This window comes from Molothrus ater, chromosome 1 (assembly GCF_012460135.2).
Source record: "Molothrus ater isolate BHLD 08-10-18 breed brown headed cowbird chromosome 1, BPBGC_Mater_1.1, whole genome shotgun sequence".
Taxonomy (NCBI): Eukaryota; Metazoa; Chordata; class Aves; order Passeriformes; family Icteridae; genus Molothrus; species Molothrus ater.
In genome coordinates this window covers 16451384-16466459 of record NC_050478.2, presented here as the reverse complement: position 1 = coordinate 16466459, position 15076 = coordinate 16451384, and the positions used below count along the sequence as shown (strand labels likewise).

General features: G+C 36.8%; 1 protein-coding gene across 1 annotated transcript in view; it reads right to left on the bottom strand.

The window, feature by feature from the left end:
* The window catches only part of MPP7 (MAGUK p55 scaffold protein 7), a 148563-nt gene that overhangs the window by 51468 nt on the left and 82019 nt on the right, over positions 1 to 15076 (bottom strand). Inside the window, exons 5-6 of the mRNA XM_036400341.2 lie at positions 14672 to 14749; positions 9690 to 9770 (exon numbers count right to left, since the gene is read on the bottom strand). Coding sequence (XP_036256234.1) covers positions 9690 to 9770; positions 14672 to 14749 — 159 coding nt within the window. The remainder of the gene's footprint in view (positions 1 to 9689; positions 9771 to 14671; positions 14750 to 15076) is intronic.

Sequence of the window (15076 nt, the reverse complement as noted above, 5' to 3'; positions counted from 1 at the left end):
TATGTACAAAACAGAAAATAACATTCCATGCTTGCAAGTGTACTTGCATGCTTGCATCTGTACTTAAACTAAAATTGCCCTCTACTTTAAGCTGGTCCAGCTGGCAATTGAATCCCTTTCTCTTCCAATCTTTGATGCAGCTGGGTCACAGCAGTGGTTCAAAATAATAACACATACTGTGTATATGTGTGGTTTTGAGTTCTTAACGTCTACCGTAGACTAATGATCTTAGCACAGCAACATCTCAGTTGCATCAATATTCAGTATATATTACTTTTTCCTCTTTACTATGGTGGACTTTATTCATGACTATGTGAACTGTCTCTCACAAAAGGGTAATTTCCTTGCCTGAAAATGCTATTTCTTGATTTCAGATTCACCAGTCTGAACTGATGGGTTTACCTGCAGCTGGTAGCCAGACGGCAACAGAAAAATGAACTTTCTGCATCTTCAGACCCCCGCTTCCTCTGGCTCAGTGTTCACAGCCCCTGGAGATACTTCCCAAATCAAACTGTTCTCAGTGTTCACAGAAACACGCACTCCATCCATCCGTGTCATCTGGTAAAGGTGTTAATACCCTTCCAGATGACAGCCCTATGTTTTCCCTCAGTTGTGGATAACAGCAAAAAAAAGCTCTGATTTTAAATCAATAGTAAAGAATTTGAACAGTCTGTTTTACATTCGCAACATGATTCATGTAGCTCAAGTGTCCTTGAAGCTCTAAGCCCTGTTTAAGTAACTTCCAAGAGTACAAATAGATGGTTGTCAGAGTGGAAAATGCCGAGACAGCAGCACTGTTTCAATATCTTGGCAATCCTTAATCGATTTCTTTTAAGAAAAAGTGGCAGCTTCCCAAGAATATTAAGTGTCTACAGTGGTAGCATGTACCTTTTCTTGGTTTAAAACCATCCAAAGGCACCCCAAAGACATCACATGAAAAGATTAAAGAAAGTAAAAGCTGAGGATGCAGTTGCCTTTTTTAGAAAAAAATGACTCTTTTTTCTTTAATGACTCTAGGAATGACTCAGTCTTTATTTGACATTAACATCATGTCTAAAGTCCTCAAAAGAAAAAAATATATTGATCCAAAAGGTTAAGAGAATCTGAATAAACCTAATTCCTCCAGAAAATAACAACATGTATTGATCTATGATAAGGAGGTCTTAAATTCAGCTACAGAGCACTCCTACTATGTGTAAACCTAAATAAAAATGAAGTAGAAAAGAGGAGACTGTTGAACAGAGAGTTCAAACACACTATGGTCCAACAAATGCAAAAGAAAAACACCACTGAAGGAAAAAGCAGCATAAAAAGATGACATTTAAAAAAAGGGACTACTCGCTTTATATTGTGTAGTTTCTCCAATTCACTAGTCCATTTTCAGTAAATGAATGGAATTACTACTTGAAAGGGATGTGATTTTATGTGTCATGACTTTTTCCTCCTCCTAAATGACCGGCCTTAGCAATGTTGCCAACTGTTATGTTCTGTATCTGAACGCTGTAGTTACACGCATGCAATTCAACGTTCTTAGGTGGGTGAGAGTTGGTTCCCTCATGTCGGAAAGTTTGTATATATAACCAAAGAATTTCTTTGATTTACCTTTCAGATTTTATATTTTCTGCTGCCAACCTGCCTGGCTTCACTTTTGTTTATGTTATCTATCACTTTGCTTATTACATGTTGGCTGCTAGTGAGCATTCTCATATCCATACGTCTAAGATGGACAGACAAGCTCTGCACTGGACATGAGCCGAGTTATCATCAGATGGACCTCAAGAGCATTTCCAGAGTAACATGATAGTTGTTACTTAAATATATCATGCAGTATATTCATTCACCTCCCTTGTATCATTTTGTCTCAATGTTTCTAATATGTTGTGTATTGTTATGTGTCAGTTCCTACAATAAGAGTGAGCCACAACTGGTTTCTGATTTTCTCTGCCTGACAGATGTGAAAAATCAAGGCTTTTCTTGCTGTTTTTAAAAGGAATATTTCACCATTATATATATTTACTTACTCCATGCAAGTAACATTCCAAAAATAAAGACAGCAAGAAATTTTTCCAGCTCTCCTTATCCAGAAAAATTTTCTTTATAATTTTTTTTAATTATGGGTGCAAGCATAAATGGAAATCGGAAGTCAAGGTCTAAAGCTGAAAAGAGTTACAAATAAAATATATTTTTCCTTCAGCTGGTTGCCAAAATATGTGATGGATAGCTTCCCAAAGTAGCAAATAATTCAAAGACATGAAACACTGGGCAGAAGAATTTCAGTCATTTGCCAAGGAAAGTCTCCCAGCACTGTCCCCGCTGCCCCAGCTTCATGGCTGGTATGCTCAGAACATCTGTGGGATATCTATCCATCAGCCAATGACATCAAACCCTCAATGCTGTGGTCCTTGCTAATTGTTGCGTCATTTGCATCTTTTACTCAGGGGGGAAAAAGAAATAATTCTATCTCCCTGCTGATACTTCACAGCATATCATCAGAAATCAAGCACATCTTGTAGGTTTACAAATTAATGGCATCTGATTTTGCAAATAAGGATTACGTAGGTAACTTTTCAGTTGACATATGAATTTCATTGTACTCCAGCTCACCATATTAATAAATCTAAAGTGTTTGTACAGTAAAATCTCCTCAAATATGAGCACAATTCCTACAACCAGTCCTACCAATACATCTTGCAGATCACTGATGAGAAAATAGTTAAAGATCATGGGAAATTATGCTTCCTAAACTAGTTTAGAATAGATACTGTAGATGCTGTAGTTTGTGTTACTATTTGTAACCATGAATACTTCATGAAGAGGTGAACAGACTCCCAAGACATGTGTCAAAGCAGAAAACATCGGTACATCTGGAAATACAGGTCTCTAAGGTGACAGGGCCAAAAGGTCCCCCAGTGCCTAGGACACAGTAGCAGCCCAAATGTAGCTCAGATCTTAATGGACCTGAAATTTGTATTTGAGTTCTTCAGATACAAAATCTGAACAGTTGTAGGCAAATCCCAACAATTTCCAGTGGAAAATGTTGACTTTGCAGAAAACACATAGTTCAGTGAAAAAGCCCTGATGGAAAAATCTTCAGCAGGTCTAATTACAAAGGAAATGTTGGAAAGAAGACAAAGTTTAGATTAACTTTATTTTTTTTTAATTACATGCTACATGAAATGCTTCATGAACTTTTCAAAGCAAAAATGGATTTTCTTTTATATTATTATAGCTCAATATTTTCTCTCTGTGCTCTGTATGTTGAAGTTCCTGTAGAAATAAAGCCCACAGTCTCCTGGACATTAATTTACATTGCTGAGTCTCACCAGTGACTGTAAGGCAGCTTTAGAAGGCTCTGCTGATGAAGACTTAAAATGTTTGCTTTTTTAACAGAACAAGCCACACTTTGATCTGAACAGTCTATTAGGGCCACTCTGCAAGCCTAGCAAGCCTCAGATGGAAAGGATGATGGTATTAGCAGTTGTTTATGAAATAAAGTGTAGAATTTACAAATTTCCCAGCAAACACAAGAAAACCAGATCAGGACAGGACAATGTTAAAGGTATGCTTCATGTTCAAAGAAGCACTATTTCTTTTTTGTTAAGAAACCTTATCAAATACAGGAATTTGATTTGAAAATGAAGAACAAAGTGTCCTGGGCTTCATTATCTGCAGTTTTAGTTTTGTTTAACGCATGGTTTTGTTCTGAAGGAAAGCCAAAGAGGTGAAATTAGATGAAAATATTTACAAATGTAAATTATTTTGTGAAACTGAAAGTCAAGTGTACCACAAATGAATTGCAAATAAAACAGCAAGCTTAAGTCCTACTTGCAATTTGCTGGTGCATGCATCTTTGCCATTTGAAAGCAATTAAACCCCCCACCCCCAACTTAAAATAAAGAATCAGTATTTTGTATGAACAGTAACATTTCCAGTCATACAAGTGCAGTTTTCCCTTCACTCTGCAAGTAATCTTAAAGTTAACTTCCAAAATTCTGTTCATTCTATGGTAATAAAAGAGAAGACAAGAAAAATAGTGCATGTCCACCTCTTGCTCCCCTTGGCTATAGGTACAGTGCCCCAAAGTGACCCAAATACTTTACATTCCTGTGCACCATGAGAGACTGAACTCATTCACAGTCCTGCCAGGTGCCCTTGTTTAGGAACCTGGTTTATGTTCAGACTAGCAGCTGGCAAACCTTCCAGCACACATAAACAGAATTTAAACTCCACTGAAACAGGCAGAACCACCATTGGAGCAGCTTTGTTTCCTCCAGGTCATAAAGGTATAAACATTCTTCAGAGTACTTTCAGCACAGTGGCATTAACTTTTGAAATAATTATTGTTCTGCCCATTACACCAATGATCACAATGGATGTATTTTATATAATTAAAAACACACTTAATATACCCTAATAGAGATTAACTTCAACGGTGAATTGCTTTATGATATACATTACATATCATTTGATATGTAATGATCACAAATGTAATTGCTGTTATAAAGACAAAATTAAACATTATTTAGATCTGAATATGTCCCAAGCCTGTCTCAAAGGTAGTGTAATTGGGATAATATTGCTCAATGGATTAAGAGATGGTTCATTCTTTAGCAGTCTTTTTTGTTTAGAGCCACAGCAATAAAGTAAGTGCCTAAAATGTTAATTCCTATAGTTATTTGTTTCAGTTTTTCTAATAATTTTTAAAATAAATAACAATTATGCTCTTCTGTTATGGCACCATCCCAAAAAGAACACAGCTTTTTCCATCTTGCTAGAAAAGGAACTGAAAACTAGTTAATCAAGACAGTTTTTAATTAAATGTGGAAAAGAATTTGGAAGCTCTAAAGTCTTTTATTCTCAGCTTGATCATCTGTCATTTGTACATCTCCTTTCTTACAGTGTTCTCACTGGACTTCTGCCCTGTTACTGACAGAGTTACTCTAGTGACCAATTCCCTTCCTCCTATTTCCATCCCTACTAACAGATAAGACCATTTCACTAACTTGCTTGTGACATGTTCATTAAATAGCCAAAATTAAATTCCTTTTTAGGTGTATTTTGTGTTAGCATCTTGAATCTCAGTCTTCCAATTAAATGTTCCAATTTACACAATTGCATGACAATGAAAAATATTTTGTCTATAGAGAATTAAAAAAAAAAAAAGCTCAGTGCTCTCAACAGCAATACTTCCAGATTCATAAAAACCCCAAATTTTTATACAGACACTTCTCTCAATTGCACTGATGCCTATCTGATAGATCATAATTTTTAAATATTTTGTCATTATTTTCAGAGTTCTCTACAACTCTCCTCTTTAAAGACATTCTTTTTTGCTATTGCATAAGTTCCGTAAATTTTGGAAAATTATAAATCACTAAAGATGAGAACACTTATTTCTTTGTACTATTCGTATTTTGTACAAAAGCACTCACAGGAGTGTCCACTCTTAAATCAGAAATACCATTTCTTGATGTATATCTCAACTATATATTCTAGTTCTCATGTTTAAAAACAGCTTAAGAGTTTAACATGTCAAAGTTAAAATGATGGTAAATAACCAAAACCATAAATGTCTTGAAATTCACATTGTTGTGTTTGTGTGTGACGTGCATGGGCACTTTGTTTCATTGTTTTTACTAAATTGCAGTGAAATGTATACCTTGAAGACACAAAACTTACAGGTATATATATATTCATGGCCAGGCCAGCCTGCAGGCAGTGCTGTGTAGATCCAGTCTGAATGGTGTTTGGACCTAAGCAAGGACGTATGTGGGTGATTTGAAACACCAACAGATCAGCCTTGAGTCTGCCTGCCCAGCTCTCTGCAAATGTATTGTAGATTTCTGAAAGTGCAGTTTCTGTCTGGTGAAAGGTCTGGAGGTGAAGCCACATGAGGAGTGGATGAGGTCACTATTCTTGTATTTGTGGGGTGCCCCGTGGCAGGAAGGAATGATAAATCTGACTCTATGTTCTTAGAAGGCTAATTTATTATTTTATTATACTATATTATATTAAAGAATACTAAACTAAACTGTACTAAAGAATACAGAAAGGATACTTACAGAAGACTAAAAGATAATAATGAAAACTTGTGACTCCTTCCAGAATCCTGACACAGCTTGACTGTGATTGGTCATTAAGTCAAAACAATTCACATGAAACCAATGAAACAATCACCAGTTGGATAAACAATCTCCAAATACATTCCACATGTGAGCACAACACAGGAGAAGCAAATTAAATAAGAATTTGTTTTCTTTTTTCTCTGAGGCTTCTCAGCTTCCCAGAAGAAAATACTGGGCAAGGAGATTTTTCAGAAAATATGATGGTGACACACTATGTCAGTTCAGCCTGGAGGAGACTGAGGGTAGACCTCTTATCTTTAACAGTTTCCCCATGAGGAGAAGGGGAGGGAACAGACATTGATCTCATCTCTGTGGTGACCAGGGACAGGATCTGAGGGAATGGTCTGAAGGCGTGGCAGGGGATATTTAGTTTGGATACCACAGGGTGGTTGGGCACTGGAACAGACTCCCCATGGAAGTGGTCACAGCATCAAGAGTGACAGTTGGCTGTATTTGGTCAATGCTCTCAGGCTCATGGTGTGATTCTTTGTGCAGGGCCAGGAGTTGAACTCTGATGATCCTTGTGGGTCCATTTCAACTCAGGTTATTCTATACTTCTATTTCAAAGAGCTAATTTCAGGTCTGCTTAAATATAACATAGAGTATTCAACTGGATTTAGGTTCTAGAGTATGGAAATACTATTCTGTTTCTTGATATCTTTAACAAGGTAAAGCAAGATTAAAGAATGCAAACCCTAAGTCCTTATTCAGTGCTGGAAATTAAAAATAATAAGTGTGGCTGGCCTGAGTCCACAGGGCTACACAATTATATTTTAAATCCAGAACGCAAATGAAATGTCTAACACACAGTTAAACAAATCCACTTGATTTCCCAGAGCTACGTGCTCTGTTCTACTTCCAGAGTTCTGTTTTAATCAGAAAAGATAAACCACAATCATTATTAGTTCATTTAATTGTGGTAAGTGATGCCACATTTGAGAGCAGGGAAAAAAATCCACTCTGTAACTGGATATTTCATGCAGTTTTTAGCTGACTAGAAATGCCCAATTTATTTTTCTTTCCAGAAGAAAATGCACCTGACAAAACCTTGGAATTACTTCTAGGACATTTTGAAAATCTCAGGTCTGAAAAATATAACTGCCTCAGAGAAACTACTTTCTTCTTTAGAAAACTTCTCTGTGGATGAAAATGACAAGCACCACAAACTTGTCGAAGTTTTTACTCATCAGATGCAAACACTTAGAAATATATTCAACAAAAGAATTTGTAATACAGAATCAAAAATAATAGAAATATTTATTGAATCAGACATGATTAGGAACCTCTCCCAGCATTTCTTGGCCCATTAGCCAAACCTGCAAAGTTATAAACACCTCGCTAGACCTGTCCTCTTACACGATCAGACGTGTGGAGGCAGTGATGTAGTACAGTAAACTAATCCTAAGCATCCTTCACCATGCCATAAACATTAGAGCAGAGCTTTAGGAATGTGAAAGCTCTCCTGGCTCCAGCTAACATTGCAGTTATAAATCTGGTCAGGAGAGGAAAGCTTCCCCTGCAAAATAATGTACAGCCACATTAAGTCAACCCCAAATTAAGCCATATATGTTTTTAGATAAAGTCTATGGAACATCATTGGAAAAGATAGATCAGTTAGCCCAAGTAATTTCAGATGTGTAAAAAAGAGCTGTTCTAGCCATCATTTTGTCCCAGGAATCTAGAACAAAACCAAGAAACCCTCTCTAGCCATAAAACTAATAGCAGAGGGCTAGAAAAGCATATGCAAGATATGGTATAGATTCAGATACAACTGAAGGGACTAGGACATCTCTGGGGAGGAACTGGAAGTACTGAGGAAATGTCCTTCCTTTCCTCTTTTGGCCAAGAGAGAGCAGGGGAGATCAAGAGAAGAATCTCAACTACAACCTCTGCCTGAATGCAGCACAGTCACCTGGTCAATGTGACGGAGGAGGGAGCAGTAGTAATTTACCATCACTCTGAGCCTTGTTTGCCATTACATGGCAGGGGGACAAGACAATGGACAAGCAAAATACCTTGCATACCATCAGTTCTTACCCCTACATCACATGAACACCTGCAAGGTGCAACACAAACACCTGCAAGGCCCCTGCAGGGCAAGGAATTGTGTGCCTTGTGCGGGATTAGGCAGTCTGGCCATGCAAATGGCTTGGTACCCTGCAGCTGGGATCTCCCCCTGCAGCCAAGAAAGACATTTGCTAAGTTACTGCAGTTGTTCAATCACATTAACCACTCTGAAGGGAGGCACTTGTTTCCCTGAAATCCCACTAAGATTATCACATTGCCTTTCACTGCTACCAAGGAACAGACAGTGAGAGTGAGCGTGTGAGGGAACGAGTGAGACAAAGCAAGAAAAGCAGAGGGAGAGACGCAGTTGTAGCAAAGGAACTGTCTTCAGGCTCAGCCCACCAAAGCTTCAGAAGTATGAAGCACACATGGACAATTATTAAGAAAATACCTACAGTGAAGCTTAGGATCTCTGCAATTTCATGCACCAACAAATCCTCTTCTAATACGCTATTGGCATTACTTACCTCTTCAAAGAAAAGACAGCTTGTTGTTTTACAAATTATGGAAAAAGCATCAGTGGAAAAATCATCTAAAAGCAGGTGTAACTGATCTTTACAATTTTGTAGCACTTTGAAGATACCATAGTTTCTCAGGTTTTGAGATTAGTATTTATACTTAAGATAAAAGAGCAACTGTCTTTAAAGGAGTTCTTTTCCACTCTGCAGTTTTAATTTCAACTTATCAACTGCTACACTTCAATATGCATCTAAAGTACTACGGTCTTTCTCTTAACAATGGAAAAAATATGATCCTGTGTGTCAACAATGATACACAGGGGAGGTTCTGACTGGATAGAAGGAAATAGTTTTCACTAGAAGGGTAATTAGGAATTGGAAGAGGCCACACAGAAGATTTGTAGCATGTTTGTTCCCAGACCTTTATTTTCAAGACCTGATGGGAAAAGCCCTCAGCAAACTACTGTGAACTTGGTGTTGACCCTGCTTAGAGCAGCACATTGAACCAGACAACCTCCACCCAACCTCAGTGACTCAGTGATTCTACAGTCTACTGTCAGATAAAGGTATCAAGTTCCTTGAAAACACCACAGAGAACCCCAGGAGTTTTATGAAAGTTTTCAAAATTAGATGTTTTCAAAAACATTATCCATCATGAATTTTGTCCTGAGTACCAGGCTGCACTCTTTATGCATGATGCAGTTCAATCAATGATATGATTGATCAATGATAGCTTTTATTAAAAGCATAGTTGTAACAAACTTATGAAGCACATGCATTAAAAGATAGCAAAAGAAAAAGAAATCATCTACTTTTTAAAATATCCTTTGCAAGTAAGTGATTCCTTTTATAAGTACAAGTAACAGCATAATAATTTACAGACAACATTTAATGTGTTTCTTCATCCCAGGTATTTCTGATTAACACTGCATACATTCTTAAACAGTACTTGTTAAAGCAGACAAACTCACACACAGCCCAAGGAAGCTGATGCACACACCCATGCAGAATGCACTTTGCAGGTGCAACTCATCCTCACCTTGAGATTGGGTTTTGCAAGGAGTTTCAACAGTTCTCTGATCTCACTGCTCAGTGGTTTGCTCTGCAGCTCCTCAGCAAGCTGGGTGGGAGATTGAATCAACACAAAGACCATTAGCAAAGCATTGTTTTACCCAGTGCATCAGTGACATCCCAGAATCTATCTTGTTCAAGGTTACTGCTTTCCAGCATGTTCAAACAGAAGCCAGAATGAAGGAAAACACCATCAATCACCATGCTTCTGTTTCTGGCCCTCAGTGGACCAGATTTAAGCCAGGCCTTTTGGCTCAGTTTAACACAAGTAATCATTTTTGGCAAGGGTGCAGCCAGATCACATTCTGATTTATAGCAGAGGGGGCAAATCCCAGCACTTCATTTAAGTGAATGGTCCTTTGCGTGCAGACAAAGAACTGCTTGTAAAAATGACTGGATCAAACTTTGACACTGTCTATAAAAAACAGTTTCGAATGAGGTGGTGAAATCCACTCTGCTTCCAAAAACCCACAGTAGCTGTGCTATTTAGGACTGGGATAAGAAAGCAAAGTGCCCCTACAGTACAAGCAATCTGAACCTTTTATTATGTTTACACATACACTGGAAGGAGCTTGTTAAATGTGAAGCAAGTTAATAATAATGTAATTTATTACAGGTCATCAGCAATTCAAGCCTGTAAAATGCACAAACTATGTCCTAACAACAAGATCAGTAATTTATGTTTGGTTATACTACAAAATTGTGGCTTGGTGAACAATAGAGCAGCAGTCTAACTTTTAATCCCATGGCTATTTGGCTCACATCTTGGGTTTTCTTATCATGCCCTTCTCAACTAATTTGGACCCAAGAGGCATATTTTACTGCAAGATTTTAGACTCAAACTATTTTTTCAGAAGAAAGAAAAGCTAAAATGCATTTCCCAACACTGAACTTTGGTTTAAAATTCTGAAGCTACATGGTTCATAATGCAAAACGTGATTTCAGATAATCACTTGTTTTCTTTGCATTAAATCAGTATAATAAAAATGTCTCAAAGGAAGATTGGCTATTTGCAGCATGTAATTTTATTTGTCTAACCTAATTTTAAATTTGTACTTTCATTTTGTATACATTTTCAAGATAAATGGATGGATGTATATTTTCCATAATTATATATAATAGACAAATCTATTTGAAGAAGCCGTTATAGACAACAGACATGGTTTGAATACCTTTTTTTCTTTTAACCTTCAAATTAACAGTGTCAAAAATTCATCACCTACCATCCTACAGAGTTCTAACCATAATTCATAGCTAAGAACATCCAGCAAGTATCTCCGTGCTAATATTAACAATGTTTGTGTCTTAATACCAAAAGATTAGAAAAAAATCTCTGTAGGAAAGGTCAGGATTAAATATTTTTAGACACAAAGCCAAATATTGAAGTAATCTGACTGCAATTGAGTCTGCATGTTGGAAAAGCCATGCAAAGCTGAAAATATTCTGTGATAGGAATGACAGCAGGTCTATGACATGGGTTACCTTTGGTTCTCTTTTCATTCTTTAGATTATACTGCTCATCACTGGAAAATACAATCTATTAAGTTGTGTTTCACTGATGGAGACAGCAACCACTCAGCAGAATGACCATTTCAGCATTTCTCCTTCAGAGTAACTGTGCACAAGTTTTAACTCCAGCAGAACTAGTATTGGCTTTGGTGGTACAAATGCAAATGCACATATATAAGGTTTAGAACAGTGAGAGAAAATACTTCAATACTGCTAAAACAGACATTTTAATCTTACAATTTAGTAAATTTTTTTCAGAGATAATTTAAAACTTGTTTTCTTTCATGTGATTTATACTGTTTTCCAAATATTTTCATTAAGGTTTTAGGCACATTTAATACCTTGTGAAAGAAGAGGAGGAAAACAAAGATTGAAAGACTAAATTGTTTTTTCAGATTAGCAAAAACAGATACCACCTCACTGGTCTAGACTGGATTTTTATTTGCTATTATTGTTGTTGTTGTTAAAGTGCTGAGATTTGAAACAGCTACCAGCAGCAGTACCTGGCATACTTGGGACACACTGACACAGAGTGATCTCCTCCTGTGCTAAACACTGCAGGAAAATCTGTCTGAAAACCTCTATGATCTCTTGAGGGAACCACAACATTTCAACAAGCTCTTTATGAAGAGCTGCCACTAAGAGAGGGGTAGAAAAGCAAGGAAGAGGGCCAGATGTGGAGTGAGGCTGGGGAGCACCAAGGTCCGGTCTTGAAAGCTTCTGGAGAAAGTTCTGAAACTTCTTTTGCCAAAACAGTCTTTCTACCAACCTTGAGGCCTTATTTGCTGTATACAGCTATCCTGCCAGTGATATTGTTGTGGTTTAGGAATGGTATTCTCCAGTTTAGTACTCCCACTAAAACCATGCACCACTTTCCCTTCCTTCTCCAACTGGAGGCACAAATGCAAGATCACAGGATGAGGTAGGAACAATTTAATGGAAATGACAATGAGATAAGACAATGTACTATACTGTGTGTACGTTCTATCACTAAATAAGTAAGCACTTATTAATAACAAAAGGTGTAAGAAAATAAATTATTCATATGGAAAAACTCCCTGATAATAGACAATACCAGATGGCTCTCTCCACCCCCTTTTCTTGACTGGAACAAACCCTTTCTTCCTGGAAGAGAGTCCCTTTCACAAACTCTGAACTGACATGAGGTGGTATGGAATAACCTCCATGCCCTAACCATGCCCTCTCCCAGGCAGTGCAAAAAATTAACACTGTCCTGGCTGGAACCAAGGGAGATGTTTAGATCATTTGCATAAAATCATTGAGCCCTAAGTCAGACACTGCTGCTCCAAAATAAGAGGCAAACAGAATGTGTGATAAATTCAGCCTAAAAGTCCCTGGGGGAGAGGAGAGAGAAGGTATGGCAGCTGGGAATATGAAAATGTCTAGAAAAGCCTTGCCACAATTGTTACTTCTAAAACTGCTTTAAAAAATACCACAAGAATAAAAACACACTCCTTGAACAGCACCTCAGATTTGGGTTTAAAATCAAGCAGGAAATATCTACTTGCTAATAAAAATATCACCTTCTTTAACTATAGAACAGTTACTATCAGTAGGAAGAGAAAACAGTAATTTAAAGGCTATTGAAATGAATGTGTCTTTAATAACACACCATGTTAACCAACATGCTCTCAAATCCCTGAAGTTGACAACCAGTCAGACAAACATGCCAAAAAATGAATAGCACTTTAAACCTGAAACTTCATGAGTTTGGGAGTTACAAAGGCCACTGCATGGAATTTTGCTTCCTCAAAATGTGCTGATAGCTACCAAAACGTAGAAAATCCTGCAATGTGCTAGCCTGACTGCAGCCACCAAAGGACATCCCTACCCTATGAGACAGTGCCCATAAAAGCCACAGTTCACCTACAAATAATTAATGAAGAAGCAGCAAGAGCATCTATTAAAAAGAAGCTGTACATTTGAAGTAGGTAGGTGCCTAGACACAATCATGTCCCAACATGTACACTTAAAAATATCACCATATGTACATAATAATACATTCATAGAGTTAAAAGCCAAAACCTGTCTCAACTGAGGAGTGACAGAGCACTTTAATTTGGAGATTTCCAAAACTATACATTTTAAATGTGTCTGAACAAAGAACGAGATTGCTCAGCATTTCTAAAAGTATCAAAAACTAAGTTTTGAATCCAAAAATAAGAAATTATTTTTATTAAGAATTTTAGCCCAGAGATCCACAGCACAAATATTAGCAAGGATTATTAATATGTCAGCAAGAAGTTAATGAAGAGAATTTCAACCAGCTTTCTAATTTTCAAAATTAGTATCAACACTATTCAAAGCTATGTGAAGGTTAAAAAAATATTACTAATATATGCCTGATGTCAAGGCTAATGTATTATTATAGTTGGTATGTTACAGGATATAGCTCTCCTCCTACTGAAACATTATTAAATTACCGTGTATCCTTTTTTCAATAGTCTCAAATAAGTCTAATTTAGTGTTTTGTTAAAATGCTACCAATCTCAATTCACAACTTTTAATCATATGTAAAATTTAAAAACCAAAATCTATTAATTATATAAATAGATAGTTAAGATTTTAAAACATCTATAAAGTATGTGAAGTTTCAAACATGCTGTATTGGAAATGGATCCTAATACATATTGCCTTTTCCAAAAAGCAACCTGACATCATCAATTGCAACAAAGATTTCTGGATTTCACCTAAACCACAGTTTATTAAACATTTCTCTATTCTGGCCTACCTCAAGGTTCAGTCATAGTTTACACAGGTGTGTTCACAATTCATCTGAATCCTAGAATTAACCAAATAGCAAGAAATGGCAGGTTGGATTTTTTTCCTTGAAAATAAAAATTATAGTAACAGGAAATTAACTACTCCATCAATGCTGACCACTTTTACAATTTATTTTTTGGTTATGAAGGTAATTTGGAAGGCTCCAATATCAATAAATCACTACTGTACTTTTTCTTAAATAGTTTTGATTTTTTCCAACAAACCTCCATTCTAGGCATTTCATATGCTTCATTTCTGTAATATTATTTGTCATTTCTCGTGTTCTGTCAGCAGTGCTGCTATCTCATTTGTCTTTATTTTCCCAAAGCATTCCTCTTGTCTGTGACTTTCTCAAAACACTAATAGTTGACAGGTTTTCCCCTCCCAGTAGAGTTCCAACCTGTAATTTTTATTGCTTAGTTACTAAAGCAGAACAAGAGGCTACCTAGATGCAATGTTTTTATAACATGCAAGTGAATAAAAATCAAAGTAATATCAGTAACAAGCCCAGTGATGACAGAAGCTTTGGAAACCTTTGCAGCTTCTTTTGATTTCAGCTCAGAGGATTACATTCATATGTTTGCACTGTGAAGAGTTCTGCTTGCAGACAGTTTTTTAGTAGACTTGGTACCAGTGATCTCAGCAGGGGACACTTACATCATCTGCCAAGGCTGCTGCACCATGGAGTATGGGCATCGGGTTCTGTTTTTCATAATAATGCAGTTTTTCATGAATCTGGAAGACAATAGTACAAAGTGATAAGTTTATTTAGCAGCATGAGAAACGGTACAGAATAACCCTGTTGAGTCTCTTGATTGTCTGTAACTAAACATCCTTATAGTAACCTACAGGCAGCAATCATGTAAATGCAATTCATCATCATCCTCTGCTGAAGTGCTAAGAATATGAAATCAGATGGAAAAAATGCTCAGTATGCAGACCAACCCACAGAAAAACTAAACATTTGTGATTTTTCTCTCCTGGCTTTCTCTGTCCATATTTCTAACATATTGCTTCAAGTATCAATTACATTTTATATTGCTGCTGAAAACACAAAGCATA